This window comes from Vidua chalybeata, chromosome 30 (genome assembly GCF_026979565.1).
Source record: "Vidua chalybeata isolate OUT-0048 chromosome 30, bVidCha1 merged haplotype, whole genome shotgun sequence".
NCBI lineage: Eukaryota > Metazoa > Chordata > Aves > Passeriformes > Viduidae > Vidua > Vidua chalybeata.
In genome coordinates this window covers 2,000,058-2,023,109 of record NC_071559.1, presented here as the reverse complement: position 1 = coordinate 2,023,109, position 23,052 = coordinate 2,000,058, and the positions used below count along the sequence as shown (strand labels likewise).

The 23,052-nt window shown below is 60.9% G+C and overlaps 1 protein-coding gene across 1 annotated transcript in view; it reads right to left on the bottom strand.

Moving 5' to 3' along the window:
- Nucleotides 1-23,052, bottom strand: part of LRP1 (LDL receptor related protein 1) — a 79,211-nt gene that overhangs the window by 31,819 nt on the left and 24,340 nt on the right. The window contains 21 exon segments of the mRNA XM_053967712.1: nt 94-338; nt 618-782; nt 880-1,084; nt 1,681-1,878; nt 2,067-2,312; nt 2,394-2,594; nt 2,990-3,172; nt 3,430-3,597; nt 5,643-5,723; nt 5,833-5,949; nt 6,149-6,274; nt 6,533-6,673; nt 6,767-6,892; nt 7,226-7,415; nt 7,570-7,792; nt 7,903-8,083; nt 8,232-8,468; nt 8,622-8,765; nt 9,756-9,945; nt 10,615-10,837; nt 11,747-11,909. Of these exon segments, the coding sequence (XP_053823687.1) occupies nt 94-338; nt 618-782; nt 880-1,084; nt 1,681-1,878; nt 2,067-2,312; nt 2,394-2,594; nt 2,990-3,172; nt 3,430-3,597; nt 5,643-5,723; nt 5,833-5,949; nt 6,149-6,274; nt 6,533-6,673; nt 6,767-6,892; nt 7,226-7,415; nt 7,570-7,792; nt 7,903-8,083; nt 8,232-8,468; nt 8,622-8,765; nt 9,756-9,945; nt 10,615-10,837; nt 11,747-11,909 (3,753 nt within the window).

Sequence of the window (23,052 nt, the reverse complement as noted above, 5' to 3'; positions counted from 1 at the left end):
TGCTCCAAGGGGGTGTGAGCACAGACCAAGTGCCAGAGCCACCCCCTGTTGTCCCCCCACCTCGTCCCCCCTCCTGCACTCTCTCAGCCTCACCCAGGGGCTGCCGGGAGGGGTGATACACCTGCAGGTCAAAGGGCTGCGTGTTGGTCCTCTGCACCACGGTCACGTTGTGCCCCGTCCACTTGTTGGCCTTGGCCAAGGTGTTGGTGCGCCAGTCGGTCCAGTACACCTCACCCCCGTACAGGGTGACAGCGAAGGGGTGGGACAGGTACTCGTGTCCCCTCAGCACCTCGATGTGCCCCGTCCCATCGTACAGGGCTGAGTAGATGGCATCCGACCTGTGCCGGGGTGAGATGAGGGCGAGGGAGGTGAGGAGGGGGCGCCACGGGGTCTTTAACCCAACAGCAACAACCAGCAGGGTCTGAGCAGCCATGGTGGAAATCCTGCTGATTTACACCAGGATCCACAGAGGACACCACCCAGAGCCAGGCCTGGCACGTGCTGGAGACACAAACAGAGCCCACAGCGTGAAGGCTTCTCTCTCCCAGCCCAGCACAACGCCGGAACCAGGGGAAGATCCAGACAGGGAGGGACAGAGAGAGGTGTCCTGGCGCTACCTGGCATCGATCCAGAGGATCCGCTTCTCCAGGTAGTCCACAGTGAGCCCGTTGGGCCATCCCCCCGAGCCCGTCTCCTTGTGGATGGTGCGTCGGCCCTCACCGCTCATGGAGGCAGCCTCGATGCGGGGCAGGCTGGCGTCCCAGTCCGTCCAGAACAGGATCCTGCCAGGAGGGACTGTGAGCAAGGACAGGAGCCCGTGGCCTCATCCCCCCACAGGTGCTGGCGTGTCCCGGTGAGCGCTGTCCCCTCCTGCCTCACCCATAGCGAGGGTCCAGGGCGATGGCGCGGGGGTGCTCGATGTCCCCGGCCAGCAGCGTGGTCCTCATGGTGCCATCCAGCTTGGCCACCTCGATCTGGTCCAGGTTGCTCTCCACCCAGTAGATGTTGCCAGCGATCCAGTCCACGGCCAGTCCCTCGGGGGTGGCCAGGCCGTACTGTATCACCACCTCGAAGCTGGTCAGAGCTGTGGGGCACAAGGTGAGGGCTCAGCCTGGTGCCCCTTCCCCAGCCCACCCAGCATTACCACCCCTGTATCCCCAACAGCTCCAACCAGCTCAGCTGGGGTTTATTGTGGGGGGACGTGTCCTCCCCAAACAGGGCCTGAACTACCCCTGTCCATGGTCCAAACCCCAAAGGGCTCAGCACCCCCTACCCATGGTCAGACCCCAAAGAGCTCAGCACCCACAATCCGTAGTCCAGACCCCAAAGAGCTCAGCACCCCCTGTCCATAGTCCAGATCCCAAAGAGCTCAGCATCCATCCATGGCCCAGATGCCAAAGGGCTCAGCCCCCCATCCCTAGTCCTGCCCCTGGGCTCCTGCAGGAGCAGCACTGATGGGGAGGGTGTCCTCTCTGTGCCCAGCTGCTGGGCTGCAATTACCAGCAGGGAAGCGCTGGGAATGCTAATTAACTACTGCATAATGAGAGCAGAACAGGATCACTATCAGGGCTGTGGGCTTCAGCTGCCGCATCACCGCGGGGTGCCACAGGATCACTGACCCCAGACCTGCACCCCTGCTTTCCCTCCAAGCCCCAGCTCCCCCAAGCCAAGGCTCCGCACCCCCGTTCTCCAGCAGCTTTCCCCTGTAGATCTTGTCCTCCACCACATCGGTCCAGTACAGGGAGCTCTGGTTGAGGTGGAAGTCCAGGGCGATGGTGTTGCGCAGCCCGGGCACCAGGACGCTGTAGTCCCCTCGGTGCAGGTCGATGCGCCGGATCTCGTGGCGGTTGGAGAAGATGATGAACGGCTTGAAGGGGTCTGGGGGAAGCAGGGCAGGGTCAGGGACAAGGCAGGGGACAGTGCACCCAGCCCCAGCTACACTGCCAGCACAGATCCCACCATCACCCAGCCACGTCCATCAGCACAACCCCCAGCTCCACCAGAGGACAAACTCCCCGAGGCAGCTGGGGAGCTGCTCCCGGTCCCTGGTGCCCCCCAAAACACACCCAGGCTGCGGCAGCTCTCGCCATCGGGCTCCAGCATCCAGCCCTCGTAGCAGGAGCACTTGACATTGTACTTGTCCTGCTCGCACTTCTGGCTGCACTTGAGGTGCTTGGCACAGTAGCTCTGGATCTGGCAGGTCTTGTTGTCAGCACCCAGCTCCATGCCCAGGGGACAGGAGCACACGATGCCCTCGCCAGGGGCCACGGTGCAGTTATGGCTGCAGCCGCCGTTGTTGAGGGAACACTGGTCTGTGGGGACAGGACAAGCTTGTCACCTCCTCGTCCCACTCCCGGGTCACCCCGTGTCCCCACGCCCGGCCCCGCGCTCACCGCAGAGCTCGCCCTCGTCGGAGCCGTCGCCGCAGTCGTTGGAGCCGTCGCAGAGCTTCTCGGGGGGCAGGCAGATGGAGGTGTTGTTGGCACAGGTGTGAGAGGGGGGTTTGCACACCAGGGACTCGCAGTTCTCCTCGTCAGAGTTGTCCTCGCAGTCGCTGTCCCCGTCACAGACCCAGGCCTTGCTGATGCACCGGGCTGACGGGGAGCGGGCAGGGAGGGGGCAGAGCAGAACCAGAAGGGACGTTATTCCAGGCATTTCCAGATGTTATCCCACGCACGGGGGGCATAGGGGTGTTTGAGTAGCTCAGGGCTCCCCAGTAGTTGGACCAGAGCTGGCCCAGACCTGAGACAGGTCAGGGAGGGCCTGGGGGCTCACAAGGTGAGCCCCAGAACTGGTGTCCCACCACCCTTGTCCCCAGCCCACCAAAGTGTGTCCCAGCCCCTTCCTCAGAGAAGAGCAGAAGGGATCTGAGGATGACAGAATCCATCTGGATCATGGTTCACGGGTCGGCTGCTTGCGTTTCCCCATTATCCCAGCACTGAGGACAGTCCAGCACTCCCAGGTGGGATCCCCTGCCCCCTGCTCTCACCTGAGTCCTTGCAGCCGAATTTGACGTTGGGGTCGCAGACGTGGGTGACCCCCTCGCAGTTCTTCTCGTCGCTGGAGTCCATGCAGTCCGTGTCACCGTCACAGCGCCAGCGCATGGGGATGCACAGCCCGTCCAGCCGGCACTGGAACTCGTCCGTGTGGCAGCCCCCGGGCGGGCGCGTGGCTGTGGGGAGGGCACTGCTCACTGCCTGCACCCCATGGAGCTGGGGGGCTCCGGGATTGGCTCAGGACCAGGCACTCAGCCAGCAGCAAAACAGCTGGAGGCACCCAGAGGCACAGGAGGGGGATCTGGCCACTGAGTGTGGCCAGAGAAGGCTGCAGAATTCCCTGCCTAGAAGCAGGGCGGCTCTGCCCGGGGCAGGGTTTGGCTCTCTGGGCAATGGCTGTGGTTGGGGGTCCCCCCCGCGGGCTGGGGCTCACCCTGGTTGGTGCAGTTGGCGTGGGTCTCGTCGCTGTAGTCGCCGCAGTCGTTGTCCCCGTCGCAGGTCCAGTGCACGGGGATGCAGCGCCCGCTGTTGCACTTGAACTGGTTGCTGGAGCAGGAGTGGCTGCAGCCGGCCTCGTCACTGTTGTCCCCGCAGTCGTTGTCTGGAGAGGGAAGCGGGGCGGGCAGGGGGTCAGCAGGGGCCCGGCCAGGAGGGGGCTGGCAGGAGGGAGGACAGCAGAGACCCCTCGCCGGGGGAAGCGGGGAACAACAGGGACCGGACAGACCACGCCGGCAGACGGGACATGGGGTGACAGCAGCCCCTGAGTGCTGGCGGTGGGACCCCCGCCATGGGCTGCAGACCCCCAGCCCTCCCACCCCACAGCACCAGCAGCACACAGAGAAAATGAAACACAGAAACTGCATAGATCAGCCATGAACCTGAGGGGCCCTGGGCTCCACTCTGGGGGGAGCAGGGCTGGGGGACGGGCGCTCCTTTGGGGGTGCACCCATGGGGATGGGGCTGGAACAGCCAATTGGGGGGGTCAGATTGCCTGGAGGAACCCCCACGCCCGCTGTGGGCAGGGGGAGGTTTGGTCTGAGGGTACCTGGACACTGGCAATGCAGCCCCTCTGCCTGCCTGGCACAGGGGGCCTGGCATGGGGACCACCACAGGGCTCCACTGTGGATGCCCTACCTGAGACTGGTCAAGGGGATTTGCTTCCTGGTGCCTCAGGATGGGCAAAAGGATGATGGCACTGGTAGGGACAATGGCACTGACTGGGACAGTGGCACTGATGGGGACAGTGGCACTGCCAGCTGCCATGTGGCCTCGCTAGCAGCTCAGCTCCTGCAGCTGCAACCCTTGACCTCTCTAGTCTCCCACCAAGAGCAGCTTCCCAAGTGGCTCTGCTCGGTGAGCTGGGAGGAACCGTGGCTCCCTGGCACCTGGCATGTCCCTCCTGCTGCTGGGGAGCATGAGGGACATTGCTGGAGAGCTGGGGGACATTGCCAGAGGCACCAGGGGCATTGCCAGAGGCACCAGGGGGCATTGCTGGAGAGGAGGAGGGCATCACCAGAGGCACCAGGGGCATTGCCAGAGAGGACGGGGGGCATTGCCAGTGTCCAGCAGCAGCCCCCGGGGCTCGCAGCCCTCTGGAGGGGGCAGGTCTGGGGGCTCGGGGGGCCAGGTGGGGGTCTGGTGCATGTTGATCTATGCACTAACCGGTAGGCTTTGGACAGTTCTTTTCGTCAGAGCCATCCCCACAATCTTTTTCTGAAACACAGAACCACCAGACAGGAGCGTGGGCACGGTGACAAACACAACACACCACAGTGACAAACACGGCACACGCACAGCGGGTGGCACAGAGACACCGGGACGTGGACACGGACACGGACACACAGAGGCACCGGGCAGCCTGGGAGGCGAGACCAGAAGCAGCAGAGGGTGCTGGGGAAGCGGGGGGCAGCCGGGGTGGGGGTACCCTCGTGGTGCTGCAGCTCCTGCCCCGGGCACCTGGCGAGGCTTGGGGCTGCACGAGGGGCTCCACGCCACAGCCTGGCTGCCACAGTGGGGGATCCCAGGAGAAGGGACCATCCCTTGGCAGGGCCAGCTCCAAGGGAGCTCAGGAAGACTCCAGGGAGAGTCCTGCACCCACAGCTCTGCTCAGCCAGGCACCACTGTCTCGCCTGCTCTGAAGATGTTAATTATTCCCAACAAGGCAGAGCGGCTCAGAGACCGACATAAACTTGTGGGAAAGGAAAGCAACCTTAGGGCAAACCCTCTGTCCCAGGCCTGGCCCTGGAAAAATCCAAGGGCAGATGGGAGCAGACTGGGAGAGCTCTCCTGCCTTCCCTGAGGCTGCAGGACCTGGCTCAGCCCCGCCAGCAGCTCTGGCCATGCCACACTCGGTTCCAGCACCAGGGCAGGGTTTTGGAAACCTTGCAAAGGATGCCAAGGTCTGGAACAATCCCTGCCAGGTCATTCCTGCAGCTCTCCCTGCCCCAGCACCAAGGGAAATACAGGGCTGGGGGCTGCAGGATGGGCTCATCTTTGTCTCATGCCCGCTCGCCTTGGGACCTGTGTTCTGCCCTTCAGCACATGCTGAGAAACGGCCCAAATTGCCAAAATGGGGTCCCTGCCAGGCTGCACCCCCGCCTCGGGTCTCGCCGTCCCCTCGGGAGCACCCCGGGGCCGGGTCCTCACCGTTGTCACAGCGCCAGTTGATGTTGATGCAGCGCCCGTTGTTACAGGTGAACTGTGTCAGGGGGAAGCAGGTCGGGTAGGCTGCAGGGGAGGGAGAGGCACCGTCAGCATGGGGGAGACCTCATGTGCACCCCAACCTCACAGCCCCGGGGAGCGCCCCGTGCTCCCAGTGCTCCCAGTCCCAGCTCACCACACGAGGCAGACTCGTCAGAGCGGTCGCCGCAGTCATCATCCAGGTCACACGTCCAGGAGATGGGAATGCAGCGGCCACTGGCGCAGGAGAACTGGTTGGGGGAGCAGGTCCGGGCTGGCCAGGAGGAACAGATGGAGTGTTAATGGCCCACGGTACCTTGTTTTGCCAGGGGAAGGTGAGGAACAACCTCCTGGTCCCCTGCAAGGCCCAGGTGCAAAGCCAAGGTGTGGGCACATGTGAGACTGCAAAAGCTCAGGCTGTGGCTCAGCACGGGCTCTCCTGAGACTCCCTGAGGACAAGGCAGGGTCCTCACCTGAGCAGGTGGAGTTGGACTCGTCCTCGTTGTTCCCACAGTCATTGTCCCCGTCGCAGAGCCAGCGGTTGGGGATGCAGCGGTTGTTCTTGCACTTGAAGCGGTCTGAAGGGCAGGTGTGCTGGTCTGTGGGGGAAACCACACTCAGGACCTGCCCCTCATCCCACCCCATCCCTCCTCTATGTCCAACAGAGAGAAAAACTGGGACAGAAAAGGGCTGGAGCCTCAAACTTGGCATCAGAATCCCAACCAACATTTTCCTCCTATACCTCCTCCTCTCCTCAAGTTGGAGAGGGCACAGAGGGGTTCTGGCTACCCAACCCTGCCCCAACCACTGCCTCCACATCTGGGGGAGCCTTAGCCCAAGCAGGAGGGGTCACGCACGGCAGAGCTCGGGGGCTTCGTCGCTGTTGTCCAGGCAGTCGTTGTCCCCGTCGCATTTCCAGCGCTCTTGGATGCAGCGGTTGTTCTTGCAGGCGAACTCCCCGGGCTGGCACTGCGGCGGGGGGATGTAGGACGGATTGGCTGCCAAGGGGAAAGCACAGGCAGGATTTTAACCAGGTGACCAAGTGCAGCTTCCCATAGGGAAAGAGAGCCCCCACGAGGGTCCCAGCCTACCCTCGCAGGTGACAGTGTCCAGCCCCAGGATCTGGTCCTCGGCACAGGCGCACTGACGGCCCCGGGGGGTGGCCAGGCACAGGCTGCTGCAGCCCCCATTGTTGACACGGCATTTGTTGGAGCCCACTGCGGAGGCAAAGGGGTGAGGAGATGGCACCTCAGTGCCCAGGGACCTCTGCAGACCCACAGGGGTGCTGGGAGCCCCTGGCCCCCTGGATCCCCTCAACAGCAGCCACAGTTGGAAGCCAGCTGGAAATCCCTCAGGGGACACAGAGCCTGATGGAATTAGGGTGGGAAAAAGAGGGAAGGCTGGAAGGGCAGGGCACGAGCAACAGGAAAGAAAAACAAGGAGTATGGGGACGGCTAAAAGGAAACAAAAAGAGGTGGGGGGCTGCTTAGGAAGCTCAGACTCGCCCCCCAGCCCCGTCCCTCCAGGCCCAGCCCCCGGTGCCCTCGCACCTTGCTGCTGCTGCGCGTCGTACATGCGGATCTCGAAGATGGGCGGGCGCTCGTTGCGCAGCAGGCTCACGGCCTTGGAGGCCTGGTCCAGCCGGTAGATGCTGCCGCTGCGGTACTCGGTCCAGAACAGAAAGTTGCTGTAGTGGCACAGCCCGAAGGCGTGGTTCAGCTCCGGGCCCTCATACACGATCTGCGGGTGCGGGGAGGCGGAGAGGCTCCGTTAGCTGGGGTGGGCACTCAGGGACAGGGACAGGGTGATGGAAGGGGAGAGCAGAGAGGCCACGGCTCAGCTGCCCCAGTGCTGTGGGTGATCAGTGCCCCAGGCCCACGGGACCCCCACTTGCCTTCCGCTCGGTGCCATTGAGATAAACCATCTCGATGCGGTCGTAGAAAGCATCCACCCAGTACAGGATCTTGGCCGGGATGTCCAGGCTCAGCCCGTTGGGCCACAGGACGGTCTTGGAGGTGATGAAGATGTTGCGGTTGGAACCATCCATCCAGGCCCTCTCGATCTTGCCCCTCTTGCTGTCCTTGGGATCCTCCTCCCAGTCCGTCCAGTACATCCACCTGCCACAGACATTAAGCTGAGCCCTGGCCTGGCCACCACAGCTCGTGACAAGACCCAACCACGTCCCCATGGCCCTGCCAGACAGCCCTGCCCACCCAGGCACCCTCACCCATTCAGGGGGTCCACCACGATGGCGCGGGGGTGCGTCATCTTCCCCTCGATCAGCGTCTTCCGCGTCTGGGCGGCCTTTTCCAGCCGTGCCACACTGATGGTCTTCTTGGGGCCATCATCTGTCCAGTACAGGTTGTTCCCCATCCAGTCCACGGCGATCCCCTCCACGTTGTGGATGCCTTTGGGGGAAAAGAGGAGTGGGAGTCACCAGCCGGGAGGTGAAAAGTGGAAGCAACAGCCCCAAACGGTGCCTGATCCTGACCCAAACCGATGGGGATGATGGATTCCTGGCCCCACAGGCACTGGCCAGGCCCCTCGGCCACGCACCGTCCTTCAGGATGGTCTCCCGCTCCGTGCCATCGATCTTCTGGCGCCCGATGAGGTAGCTGGTGGTGTCGGCAAAGTAGATGAAGCCAGTCTCGGCGTGGAAGTCCAGGGCCCGTGGGTTCATGAGGTTCTCGATGGGGATCATGTGCTCATCCGGCACCTTGGCGCCCATGTCCATCCCACGGATGATGCCGGGACGCCCCTTCCCGTACACCAGGAACAGCTCGTGCTCGGGCTCTGTGGAGACACAGGGACAGCCGTGGCCACCAGCAGGGCCGGGGCAGTGCCATGGGGGTGGCACGTGGCACCGGGGCCGTTGTGGGGTCACAGCAGATAAGGCAGAGCCCAGCCCCTCGCCCCCCATATTCCCCCAGGAAGGCCAGCACTCACTTTTGCAGGATTTCCCGTCGCTGCCCAGGCTGAACCCGGAGCGGCAGCGGCAGGTCCGGCTCTTGTGGCTGTTCCCCAGCAGGCAGATGTCCGAGCAGCCTCCCGGCTTCCCAAACTGATCCGGCTCGCAGGCGTGGCTCCGCACTGCAACACAGAGCAGGGCTGCAGCTGCCGGGGGCATGGGGGGACAGGGACTCGGGGCTGTAGCCACAGGGACATGGGGATGCTCCCTGGGGTCCTCCCCGGGCTGTAGTGGGGCTCATTCCTCCTGGGAGCTCCCAGGGAAGGGAAGGGCTGGGCACAGCACAAGACAGCACAGAGATGGGAGAGGATTTTCCCACGGGAAGGATCCCTGGGGAGAAGCCAGCATGTCCCAGCACACCACCACAGCCACATGGCCACACTGCCCCATCCTGCTGCACCGGCGGGACAAGCCCTGGGAGCAGTGACAGCCAGCACCGCCCGGAGAGCCCCTTAATCACACTCCTTCCCCGCTCAGAAATCTCCTGATTAATTTTAAATTCTGGAAAATGCCGAGCAGGCTGCAGACACTAAGAGGATTTATAAGGAGTAAATTGATTAACTGCAGGAAGGTGCTGGGGGTGGAGCAGGCAGGCAGGGATGGATGCAGGGAGGAGTTGGTGCAGCACTGGAGCCTTCCAACTCCCTGGGAATCCCTCAGTGCTTGGGAGCACCGGGGTGAACATGCTGGTAGTGGGGACAGAGAGTAAGAGGGACCATTAATATTTTAAGATGCCACATTTGCTTCCACATCTCTGTATTCTCCATGATCCATCAACCATGTGGTGCAGCTCTCACAGGAAGAGATGCAGTGCTAGCAGGAAAAAGGGGGCACCCCAGGATGTTCAGCAGCCCCCAGGGCCCTGGGGAGCAGGAATCCCAGAATCCTTGAGTTTGGAAAAGACCTCCGAGATCACTGAGTCCAACCCGTGACCAATCCCCACCATGTCAACCCGACCACTGAGTGCCACATCCCATCAATCCTTGGACACCCCACGAGACGGGGACTTCCAATGCCTGACCACCCTTCCCATGGAAAAATTCCTCCTGAAATCCCACCCAAGCGCCTGGCTGAGGAACCAGGGAGCTGTTACTCCAGAATCAGGGCCCCACCTGTGGGCTGGCGCCGCTGGTGGTAGATGTGCAGCGCTCCGCCCTTGTCCACCCGTGTCACCACCTGGTACTCGGTGCTGTTGAAGCGGTTGACGCGGATGACGCTGGTTTTCTGCTGGGCGTTGGCGTTGTCCGAGTTGGTGGCGTACAGGTAGTTCTCAAAGACAGTCAGCCCGTACAGGTGTTCGATCTGGAAGGTACCAGGTGAGCGTCCACAAGGGATTTAGGAGTTGTGAGGGCCACAAGGGGTTTGGGAGTTGTGAGGGCCACAAGGGGTTTGGGAGTTGTGAGGGCCACAAGGGGTTTGGGAGTTGTGAGGGCCACAAGGGGTTTGGGAGTTGTGAGGGCCACAAGGGGTTTGGGAGTTGTGACGGCCACAAGGTATTTAGGAGTTGTGAGGGCCACAAGGGGTTTGGGAGTTGTGAGGGCCACAAGGGGTTTAGGAGTTGTGAGGGCCACAAGGAGTTTAGGAGTTGTGAGGGCCACAAGGGGTTTGGGAGTTGTGAGGGCCACAAGGGGTTTGGGAGTTGTGAGGGCCACAAGGGGTTTGGGAGTTGTGAGGGCCACAAGGGGTTTGGGAGTTGTGAGGGCCAGGCTCCAGGACACGCAAAGCCCCCATCCCACCTGATGGCTCTTGTCCATCACTGGCCATCCGTGATGGCCATCACACCCAATGGCTCGTGTCCATCACTGGCCATCAGTGTGGTCTTGACCATCAGTGGCACAAGATCATCCTTGGCAGGACCATGCTCAGGGCTCAGCATGCTCGTCACTGAACCAAGTGACAGTCGCAACTGCAGAGCAGTAGCGCCCAGGACAGCGAGCTCCAATCCCAACCGTCTACCCCAAACCCACTCACCAGGATGCCCTGGATGATGGTGTGCCTGTTCTTGCCCTCGTAGTCCACCACCTCGATGTAGTCCAGGTAGGCATCAGCCCAGTACACCAGGCGGTTCACCAGGTCCAGGGTGATGCCGTGTGGGAAGACGATCTTGCTGTCCACCAGCTTGGTGCGGTTCTGCCCGTCCATGTCACAGCGCTCCACCTTGGGGATCTGCCCGTAGTCGGTGAAGAACACCTTGCTGTGAGAGAAGAGCAGGGCAGCGAGCTCAGAGCCAGGATGAGCTCTGGGAGAGGGAGGATATGGATGTGTGGATCCCCACGGGGATGGCTGGGGTCCGGCACAGAGCTCCCGGGAGCTTCAGGCGTGTTGGCGTCACTGGAAGAGGTCCACACGCAGATGTGGGGTTGTACATGTGAAAACACAACCTGAGGCAGTTGCTTGTGCAGCCCAGAGCTGTCCTGCCTGTGGTGGCAGCTCCCAGCACGGCGCTTCCCAATGCAGCACAGCAGAGCCAGGGATCAGCACTGCCACCACAGAGCCCAAGGGACTCAACTCAGTCACCTGTGGGGCTTGTCTGCACCAGCCCTGCTTGAGCCTGGAGTCTTTCTCCAGGACTCTCTGTGATATTTGTTTGTTTATCTGAAATACTCCTGATTTTCTGCTCAATGACACCAGGTTTTTCCATCCGAGCCTGGAGGGAAGTGCCCATCAGGAAAGCAGCTGGTAAGGGAGGAGATTTCCTCTTTAGTGGTTACTCTGCTCTGCCCGCCGTGGCCGCGGCCACACCAGCTCCCAGGGGCTGGCAGCTGCCGTGGGTGCCCTGAGCTGCTCCCATGATTCAGCATCCTGGCATCCCCGTCCTCGGGGCTGTGCAGAAGGCAGTGGCTGGACACACGGGCACAAGGGAGCCACTCCAGCTCCCAAAAGCTGGAGCAAAGCTGTGACCTGGAGCTGTGACCAGCAGCTTATCCTGAGCTGGGCCAGGTGCGTCCCACAGGACTGAGCCCTGCACAGCTGCTGCCAGCGCAGGCTGGGTGGGAAGTGTCCCTGCAGAGAGGGCTCACAGAGGTACAGGAAACCCCCCACCCCAGAGGGACAGACCACCCTTGCCAATTGTCCCCAAGGGCAGTGAATTCCCAGGACTCACCCCATGGCTGGGTCCAGCGCAATTCCCTTGGGATTGTACAGCTCCAGGTCCAGCAGTGTGACACAGGTGTCCCCGTTCTTGTTGCACACGAAGATCCTGTCATCAATGTCATCCACGAAGTAGAAGTTGCCCGTGAGCCAGTCGATGGCCATCTGCTCCACGTCTGGGCCAGGAGAGGGAAGGAGGGGGGTGAGGCAAGGAGGGACAGAGCCAGGAGCCCCCAGGATCACAAACACCATCACAGCCAAGGAATGAGACCATGGGAGCCATGAAGGCAGTGGGACCTGCACCCATACCAAGGATCTGCCCTGGTCACCCTGCATGGAGCCACAGGGCACCCACAGCACCCACAGCACCCATGGCAACCCATCCTCTGCTCCCCAGGGAGACCCGCTGCCCCCAGACAAGCCAGAGACATCACACACAAGCAGGAGAGCACCTGATGTGAACATGGGGAGAGCACCCTGCAGAAAACACTGGGAATTCACCCTGCAGAAAACACTGGGAATTCACCCTGCAGAAAACACTGGGAATTCATCCCTCAGAAACACTGGGAATTCACCCTGCAGGAATACTTGGAATTCACCCTGCAGAAAACACTGGGAATTCATCCCTCAGGAATACCAGTGGAGCAGGGGGAAGCTCTGCAAGGTGGGTGCTGGAGAAGGGAGTGGGCAGCAGGGAAAGGGCTCCATCAGCAGCACTGGGATGAGACACATGGCAGCGAGGAGGGGCTGAGGGCAGATCCTGCTGGGCAAGGTGGGAGCAGAGCTAATCCGGAGCTGCAGGGACACCCCGGGGCCCGGAGCAGGTGAGAGACAGCACCTGGCATGTGAGTATTTAATTAAACCAGTGAAAGCCTGTTAAATCGGATAAACCCAATGCACCTGAATTCCTGCCTCGCCACCGGCTCAGTGCTCAGCGCTGCTCAGCCCCTCCTGAGCCTGCCAGGCCAGAGGCCAGGCTGAGGGGCTGCAGCTCCCGGAGATCCCAAGGGCTCTGGAGGGCTGTCCTTTGGATCAGTGCCCCCTGAGACCCCACATCCCCACCACTGCAGCGCCACAGCCAGCACGGACAGGGCGGAGCAGGGGCAGGGGCATGGCAGCCCTGGTCAGAAGGACCCAGAGGTCAGAGGGACTCAGAGAGCCCTGGAGGAGGGAGCAGGGATGGGGCACAGTGACCCCCTAGTCCCAGCATCCCGAGGCCAGCAGGACCTGGGCAGCCCTGGAGGAGCAGGGATGGGGCACAGCGACACCCCAGTCCCAGCACCCCAAGGTCAGCAGGACTCAGAGAGCTCTGGAGGAGCAGGGATGGGGCACAGCAGCCCTCCAGCCCCAGCATCCTGAGGCCAGCAAGACTCAGAGAGCTCTGGAGGAGGGAGCAGGGATGGGGCACAGTGACCCCCTAGTCCCAGCATCCCGAGGCCAGCAGGACCTGGGCAGCCCTGGAGGAGCAGGGATGGGGCACAGCAATACCCCAGTCCCAGCACCCCAAGTTAGCAGGACTCAGAGAGCCCTGGAGGAACAGGGATGGGGCACAGCGACACCCCAGTCCCAGCACCCCAAGGTCAGCAGGATCTGGACAGCCCTGGAGGAGCAGGGATAGGGCACAGCAATACCCCAGTCCCAGCACCCCAAGTTAGCAGGACTCAGAGAGCCCTGGAGGAACAGGGATAGGGCACAGCAGCCTCTCAGCCTGAGCACCCCGGGGTCAGCAGGACCCAGACAGCCCCAGAGGAGCAGGGATGGGGCACAGCAGCTCCCCAGCCCCAGGACCCCAAGGTCAGTGAGACCCAGACAGCCCCGGTGGAGCAGGGCCAGACAGCACTGAATTATTAACCAACGCAGGAGCTCGGGAGGGAAAACATGAATCAAGCCAGGAGGTTTTGCAATGCCCCCACCCACCCTGGTCCCGGGGCTCTCCTCGGCGATGCCGACTCCATCCACACTGCCGGGCTGGGATGAGCACGCAGAGAGTTCGGGGTGCACAAACCCCAACCCCCATGCCTGAGTTAGCCAGGCCAGCTCACTCAGCCCTTCGTGTCCCGGCCGTGGCCCTGGGGACGGGGATGGGGACACGCAGCCGGCGGTGATGCCGACAGTGACCCCCCCCCTCCGGAAGGGTGAGGCCGCGGCGCCCGCAGCCACCACCCGGCGAGAGGCAGCTCGTAAAAACAAGTGGAAACAGCCCGAGCCAAGGAATGAGCATCAACCCCAAACCGAGCCCGGCGCAGGGCTCCCAAAGCGCTGCCCAACGTGCCGGGGCTGGCACAGGGCTCCTGCTCCAGCCGGGACCCCCTACCCCAGCTCCCGGGGCAAGAGGGGTTTGTGATGAGCACAAACCACCTAAAAATGTACACTGGGGTGCCAAGGGCCACGTTCTGCCCCCGAGACAGAGTCCTGCTGTCACAAGCAGCACCCACCGCCCTCCCCTGCTCCCCGCCCAGCACCCCCAAACCCCCCCTGTGACGTGGGGAGGGGGCGGCAGGGCCCTGCCGGGGAGAGAAACACTTCAGCAAAGGGATGTGCAAGAATTCCCCAAAAAAAGCAGGTCTTGGCTGGCGCCTGCGTGGCTGAGTCAGAGTCACAGGACCGGGGGAGCGATCCAAGCAGGGGCGGATGGGGAGCGTTGGCAGAACGGCTCAGGGGCCCTCGCCCCCCACCCACGGCTGCAGACCCCCGGATTCTCCTCCTCGAGGGGGTCCAACCATCTCTGTCCCGTCGCCAGCGCCCCCGTCCCGGCGCTCTCCCGCCGCATCCCTGCGAGCCAGAGCTGAGCCCAGCCCAACACTCAAAGAGGAATCCAAAGGGAAAACGGCCAAAACAAGCCATAGACATCCAGCCCCACACTCCCCTCACACCCATCCTGCCACAGCCCAGGGGAGCTGAGGGTCCTGGTCCACCCGGGGGTCTCTGGACAGGCCCCAGCTCCGAGCAGGGCAGCACAGGGCTGGGGGGCTGGGGGTGACGCAAGCACTTGCTCCTCTCCCAGGCTTTATTTTTGCAGCTGGAAAGCATTACCCTCCTCAAAGGCTTTTGTTTTCCAGCTTTGCTCCTTCCCTCCCTGCTCACCATCCTCCCCTCTCCTTCGCAGGAATCACTTTTTATTTTTTTCATTATTATCATTATTGTTATTATCATCATCATTGTTATTTTCATCATCATCATCATTATTATTATTATTATTATTTTCAGCTCTTTCTTGTAGCCTCAGCTAAACCTGGATTTCCTCTTGAACTTTTGGTGGAAGCTAATTTAGAAAACATCTATTTTTAACCCCTGGCGTTGGCCTGCAGAAACTTTAGCCCCCTCCTTCTCAGTCTTTGGAGAGGGAGGGAGTGGGGGGCACAGAGTCTTCCCCTGTGTCCCCAGCCCCCCAGAATGGGTGCCCAGGGACTGTGCCACGGCGACCCGTGGCCATGAAAACACCTTTTGTACCCATCTGAGGGGACCAGCAGGGACGAGCCTGTCCCCTGGAGGGGTCATACATGATTTCCATGGAGAATCCCGAGGGCAGAGACCACCCCCCTCCCTCCTGCAGCCCCCCTCGGGTGCCTCTCCCCACCAATTCCCATCCTGGAATCAATCCTCCTCCTTGCTCAACCTCGGCGGGGCGTTGCGGGCGATTGCGACACGCCGAGCTCATTTCCCAAGATTTATTTATTTGAGAGCGTTTGGAAGGGAGCTGGTGGGGGCAGAGAGTGGGGAATGTCGGCTTTCCAAGGCTCTTCCTGGGAGAGGCAGCCAAAAAAACCTCACGGGGACGGGGTCCAGGCCGGCAGCCCCACTCGGGGGGGAGGTGGCCTTGCCAGCAGGGAGGGCAGATGGAGGGAGGATGGAGGATGAGGGAGCACGGAGAACTTCATCAAAGTTGCTCAACATGGGCGGGTTGGCAACTTCAGCAAACCCCAAAACCCACCCGCACAGATGTTTCCTGGTTTCACACCCGCCAGGGCCCGAGTGATCCCGACCGAGCTGTTCCTGAGGTCCCTGCCACAAAAACCCTGCGTGTCACACTGTGCCTGGGTTTTCCCTTTTCATAGAATCCCGGAATGGTTTGGGATCTTAAAGATCATCTCAGTCCCACCTGAGAAACCTTCCACTGTCCCAGGCTGCTCCAAGCCTGGTCCAACCTGGCCCTGGACACTTCCAGGGATCCAGGGGCAGCCACAGCTTCTGTGTCAGGGCCTCCCCACCCTCACAGGGAGGAATTTCTTCCCAAAATCCCACCTAACTGTGCTCTGTGTCAGTGGGAAGCCATTCCCTGTGTCCTGTCACTCCAGTCCCCCATCTCCAGTCCCTCTCCAGCTCTCCTGGAGCCTCTTCAGGCACTGGAAGAGGCTCTGAGCTTTCCCTGGAGCCTTCTCAGCTCCAGGTGAACACCCCCAGCTCTCCCAGCCTGGCTCCATGGCAGAGCTGCTCCAACCTTCAGAGCATCTCCATGGCCTCCTCTGGCCACATCCTTCTTCTGCCAGGATCCCAGAGTTCCAGCTGGGACAGTCCCACTCAAAGAACTCCTTGACACAAGCGGGTCATGGACCCCACATTTCCCACTGGAGCTGCAGCCCGAGGTTCTCCTCCCCTTTAACCCGGGGCCACCCGATTTACCTCACTCCCAGTGAGGCACTGCAGGGCTGTGGGTTTTTTGGGGAAGGAGCTTTGCTGACCCAGCACATAACTTTGCTCTGCATGAATCAGTTGCTGTGCAGTCTGCAAACGCATCAATTGTGGCCTGACAGGAGGAGGAAGGAAACACACAATCTTCCCTCAGATTAAACCAGGGATTTCGACAGTCCTCAAGCAGCTGCGAGGGGGACGCAGCCACTCAGCAGCTCGTCCAGACTCCTGCACAGTTGAGCAAGGAAAAGGAGAAACCCCCTATATCCACAAAGGTTCAACAAGTTCAGCAAAAAATCCCTGAATTCTAGAATCCCTGAGGTTGGAAAAACCCTCCAGGACCATCGAGTCCAATCTGTCAGATCCCTGAGTGCCACATCCAGTTGTTCCCCGGACGCCTCCAGGGATGGGCACTCCAGCACCTCCCTAAGCAGCCCCTTCCAATGCCTGACAACCTTTTCCATGAAGAAATTCCTCCTGAAACGTGTGGATGTGGCACTTGGGGACACATTTCAGCCATGACCTGGGTTAATGGTTGGACTCGAGGATTTTAGAGGGCTTTTCCAACCTTAGTAATTCCATGATTCTAAATCTGAGAGAAACTCCACTTCACTTCCCAGCTACCCCTCAAGGGAGCACTCCCAGGAGAGCAGGACAGGGATGGTGGGCAGGAGAGGGCCCAGCTCTGCTTGAAGCAGCCAGAAACATCCCTGGGCACGGAGCTCCGACACCAAATCCTTGTTCCCATTCTGCTGAGGAGCATTTTCCCCCTTGCCCCAGCACACAGGACAGAGAACAGAAATGGACTGACCACCGCTGCCGACATCTGGCTTTAAATAAAGAATAATAAAGAAATAAAGAGCAAATAAAGAATATCAAAGTCCTATAAACAGCCGGTTCTTGCTTCCCCAGGGTCACCCAGCCTTGACACAAACCCCAAGTGCCTCAGGAGAACCACCGAAGCCATGGTTCACATCAGAGCAGCCCATCCACAGCACATCCCACGGAGAGCAGGACACCGCGTCCCCTGCTCCGGGCACAACCCACCCCGCGGGGCAAGCAGGGGCCGTGGCCAACTTGCCACCCAGCGAGAAGCCCGGGCGGGCTGGCGGGTGGCCCCACGAGCCCCCCGGGCGCCCGGAGCCGCCGGCACGCGGCCTCAGCGGAAAAACAGCTTGGAAAAGTTGCCGAATATTTCGGCTCAGAAACGCCGGCGGCGGCGCAGGAACGGAGGCTCGTCAGGAATGCGGTCCCCAGGGCTGCTGAACTCCATCGGCTTCCTACTTTCCTTTTTGTAGGGAATGATCCGTTTGATACGTTTACATAATGCCATAATCTGGAGGAATTTCTGTCTCTTCCCTCCACAGACATCCTCTCCGCGGGAGAACAAGACCGTCTCTGTGACGGCACCGCGCTCCGTGGATAAACACTGCTCCTGGGGACAATTTTCCTTAATTAGAAGTGTGTTAACAGGACGAGCACAAAGACAAACTCCCGCCCCCAAGGGCGCCGGACTGCCGGACGGACACCCCGTGCCCCCGAGGGTCCAGCACGGCCCCCCTGCTCCCAGGAACAGCCAAGTCCTTGTGTCCGAGCAGGGCAGGAGGGGACGGCTGCCACCACCACACACGGCCACAGCCGTCACGTCAGCCTCGTTCCCTCAGCAAACCAGGCTCAAAAATAAATAAATTCACCCCCCCTCTCTGCTAAGATGTTTCGCTGCGAGGAGGAACCGCTGGGTGGAAGCCGGTGGCCCGCGGCCAGCATGTCTGACTGGCTCTGGGATGGATCCCTGGGGCTCTGCGCACACTCGCGCCCGCCCTGCACAAGCCAAACGTTTCTCTGGGGTGACACGGCACCCCCGGGCTGTGCAGCCCCCACAGAGGGACATCCCAGCCTGGGGACAGATGCTGGAGCGCTGCCCTTCTCCAGGGAGCCCTGGCACCCCCAGTCCACGTGCTGCCTGTGCCTCGGAGCCCCAGTGCAGCACCACGGCTGCATCTGAAGGGGAACCACGTCCAAGGGATTGCCAGCACCTCTCCAGCCCCTCAGTGACACCATCTCCAGCTCCCCAGTGTGGGGACACCCCAAACTTGCCTCCCCTTCAGGCCATGTTCTGCTCCAGTGCAGCACCGTGGCTGCCTCTGAAGGGGAACCGTGCCCAAGCAGTCACTGGCATCTCTCCAGCCCCTCACTGACACCATCTCCAGCTCCCCAGGGTGGGAACACCCCAAACTTTCACTCCTCCCCATGTCCTGGCTCAACCCCGCAGCATCCCTGCGGAGCCTGGCTGAGGCACCGGAGGTGGGAAGAGCAGGAACAGGGATGGAACGAGCTCTGGGCTGCGAGCTCCGGGCTGCGTGGAGGGCAGCCAAGGGACCGCTAATTACTCTGCCTTAATGAGACCGTTCCATGGGCACAAATATTCCACAGAGGCTGAGGGAGGGACGGGGCACTTGGCTTCCTTCTGGGTGAGAGGAGAGAGACACAGGCTCGATGGGAACCTGTCACTGGGGTGACCTGGGGGAGGGGGGGATGAGAAAGCAGAAATGGGGCCAGCGTGGGCAGGAAGGGTCCCAAGGGGCTCCTGCAGTGAGCCTGGCACGAGGCAGTGCAGGATGGACACACAGATGTGTGCTGGGACACACAGATGTGTGCTGGGACAGACACGCTCCTGTCCATGTGAAATCAAACCCATGAGCATCCTGATGACTCAGGACATTCGTGTCACCCTTTTGTCTCCAGCAACGTGGGAATGCAGCTCAGCCCTGCCACCAGAGCCTGGGGGGGTTGCGGGGGGGTCTCAGTCCCCTTGGGAGATTTATTTCTGTTCCCTACAAGGGGAAACACCAGGGGAGTCAGATGCGCTGGGCAGAGCCACAGCAGGGTCCTGAGTGTCAGATCTTCGTTAACAGATTGATTAAAATCACCATCATGATGTTGTCCCCTGCCACACAATGAGCTGGTGGGAGTGCACGGCTCCAGCCATGGCCCCCAGTCCCTGTTTGTTCCATCCCCTATTCCCCCCATCCCCTGCTCCCTCCAGCTCCTGCTTGCCTTCATCCCTGCTCCCACCCAATCCCTGCTTTCCCATGTGGTCCCTACTCTCCTCTATTCCCTTCTCCCACCCATCCCATTCCCTGCTCCCATCCATCCTGGTCCCTGCTCTCCCCTATCCCCTGTTCCCCTCCATGTCCTGCTCCCATTTATCCCCTGCTCCCATTTATCCCCTTCTCCCATTTATCCCCTTCTCCCATTTATCCCCTGCTCCCATTTATCCCCTGCTCTCCCCCAGCTCCCATTTTCCTTCATCGCTGCAGCAAGAACAGCCATAAACAGTTAAAAAAAAAAAAAAAAAACCAACAGAAAGGAACCACGAGATGAAGTTACCAATCATCCCGCTCTCCTGCCAAGTGAGTTCACGTCGGAGCCTCTTTCTTGGCCAGGATGAGGCAGCAAGGAAGAAAAATAGCTTTCCATGCAAAGTGGGGGAAGAAATGTACTTGGATTCCTCTGCAGAGCAACACGGCCCTGAAATCAATCTGTCCCAGCACCCACAGCTCCTCTGCCCGCTGGCACGGGGATAGGCCATTCCGAGTGACAGTGAAATGGAGTCAATGAAAACACCCCCCGAGCCGGGCGGGCTGGGATTGATGCTGCCCAGGAAGGTATTTTAATGGTGGCCAGATTGCTGGCGTTTAGGGTTTATAATGCGCTCGGGATCAAATGTCCTGATATTTCAAACCCCTTCCCGGGGGCTTGTTTTATAAAGGAAAACAACAAACCTTAAACTGAGATATAATAAATCACGGCACCTCCGCAGCCCTTCCCCAGCAGCCCCACATGGATCCTGCCGAGCTGCAGAATTCCTGCCTGCTCCTCCTGGGAAGGAGCAGTGCTGGACTGGGAAGGAGCAGTGCTGGACTGGGAAGGAGCAGTGCTGGACTGGGAGAGCAGTGCTGAACTGGGAAGGAGCAGTGCTGGGACTGGGAGAGCAATGCTGGGGCTGGGAAGGAGCAATTCTGGACTGGGGGAGCAGTGCTGGGACTGGGAAGGAGCGGTTCTGGACTGGGAGAGTGGCACTGGGACTGGGAAGGAGCAGTGCTGGGACTGGGAGAGCATTGCTGGGGCTGGGAAGTAGCAATTCTGGGACTGGGAGAGCAGTGCTGGGGCTGGAGAGCAGTGCTGGACTGGGAAGGAGCAGTGCTGGACTGGGAAGGAGCAGTTCTGGACTGGGAGAGCGGCACTGGGACTGGGAAGGAGCAGCACCAGAGCTGGGATGAAGCAGTGCCAGCTGCAGGCACCTGCCAGCACAATAAATGCATTCCCTGGCATCACCAAGCTCAGCTGCTGATCAGATCCTCCCGGTTCTGACCACGCAGAAAGCCACAGAAAAGGGGAAGAAGAAAGAGAAAGAGTGTGAGAAGGGGAGGGGTGGGGCAGGGAGAGGGGAGCCACCCCAGGAGCCACAGAGAAGCCCAGTGCTCTGGCTCCTGGCACGTGCTCCCCAGTATTTTTCCACAGCCCAAGCAAAGGGCTCCTGCCTTCCCCTGAGAGCCGAGTGTCACCCGATCACAGCGCACCGGAGATGGGGATTTAACGCCGCTGTCAACACCAGCCTGGGGGCCCAGAGGTGACCTGCACAGCCTTGGGCTGCTGCCAGCTAAAGGTGGCCTCCTAAGGATGGTCCTGGCCTCTGTGCACGCTCCAGAGAGGTGTTCCCACCTCCTGGTGTCACCTCTAGGGGATAGGGACATGAATCTGATGGAAGGAGGCACAAATCCCCCAGCACAGCTGCTTGCCTTGCTGTCCCAGCCCTGGGTCCATGGCCGAGCAGTGAGGATTGCTCAAGGATGTGATCCCTGACAAATGGCCCCAGGATGGGGGGACAAGGCCAGCGAGATAAGCTTGGAGAGCAGGGGGAGCTGGGGGAGCTGGGGGAGCAGAGAGCTGCGGCCGTGACACGGGAAGCAGCAGCACAAGAGCCCAGTAACAGATTTTAATTATTATTTTTTAGTGCTCTGTTTGGCTCTGAAATTCCTTGGAAGCCCAACTCCAAACAAACAAGGACATTGTCTGGAGAAACACGTGGAGGTTGGGATCTGGTTGAGAAAACCCACGGGATCACAAAGTCCCCGGAGGTCAAGGATCTGCCACGGAGCACAGAGGGTTCAAGGGGAGCTGTGACAGGTCCCCAGCTGTCCCCTGCCCCACGCCAGAGGGGCTCAGGGCTGACAGGGGGTTCAGGGTGAACCCCCCTGTGCCATCCCCATGCTCCAAGGGGTCGGGCAGCCTGGGCACAGGCGCGTGCCTCCGTCCTTGAGCGCGAGCGGACGCGCGATGCCTGCCAGGATCCTCCCGGCCAGGAACACTGCGGGATTGTCACCCGGAGAGGAGGAGAGGGACAGCGGGATGGGAGGGAGGATAAGACAAGCTCCCCTTGTTACAGTTCAGTGCTGGCAGGAAGGACGAGCCCTTTCCGTGCCATGGCTTGTGCCTCATCCTCATCACGGGGGTGAGCAGAGGGACGCCGGGCTCCCGGGGCTGGCAGGACAGCGCCACTTCCAAGGTCCCTGTGGAGATGGGCACAGGCTGGACCCCTGCCCAGTAAAGGACCACATCATGCCATCTGTCCTGGCCATTGGCACCGAGCCCCACAGGTCCCCCCGAGGTGCCCAGAGCCCCCCCAGCCCACTCCGACTGATGGTGGAGAGAAATGATCCAATTCCAAGAGGAAGCAGGAATTTTTGTAAGAGAAATGGATGGAAGGCTTCACCAGCCTCTGATTTTTAGTGTGTCCCCGGAAAAAGACCTGGGGGTAGGGAACCAGCCAGCTCAGATCAACTGAGAAAATCAGTGCCTGTGACAAATATCCACGGGCAGCGAGGTGGGAGCCGAGGGGGCGGCGCTGCAGGAAGCCCTGAGGCTCCCGAGCCTGCGGAGAGCAAAAAGCTTCGGGAGTGTAAGGACCAGGGAAACAACAAAGCTCTGAGGACAGCGGGTCGTGCCAAGGGCTGTTAACAGCCTTCATTTAACACATCTCCCACAGCACAAGTGACAGTAATCTCTGCAGGAGCGGAGCAGGACAGGGAGGCAGGGGAGCCATCGGAGCCAGGCTCATCCCGGGTCTCCCCCTGCAGCTGGAGCTGCTGCTCTCCAGCCCCTCAGCATCAATCTCCCCCCATCAGATGCCAGCTCAAGCCCCATTAGCAGCAGGCACCAGAGAGGCCCCGTTCCTGCTGGGAGCAGATAATGCCATAAAGAAGCAAATAAAGAGGGAAACCACTAATTGGATTCACGGGTCTCGCCAGTGTCCTGCAGGAGAGTGACATTATCTCCTCATCGTGACACCCAGCACTCAGCGCCGGGGGAATTCACTCCTCCTCCGCTTCCTTTGTGCTCTGAGGGAGCCTTCGGACAGGGGCACCAAAACCAGAGACCCCCTAAATCCCAGAGACTCCCCCTAAATCCCGGGAGGGGAGCGGGAAGCCGAGCCCTGTCCAGCTCAACTCCACGCTATCGCCTGTGAGAGCAAAGGGTGAGGCCTCTCCCTAAAAATACACCCTGCCCTAAAAATACACAGGGTGAGCTTAAATTAACTGTGCACACACACCCTCGGCAGTGCCTGCAGCCTGCCCGGCCCAGCCACACGCAGACCCCGGGGCCCCCAGCACCCCCGGGACCCCCAGG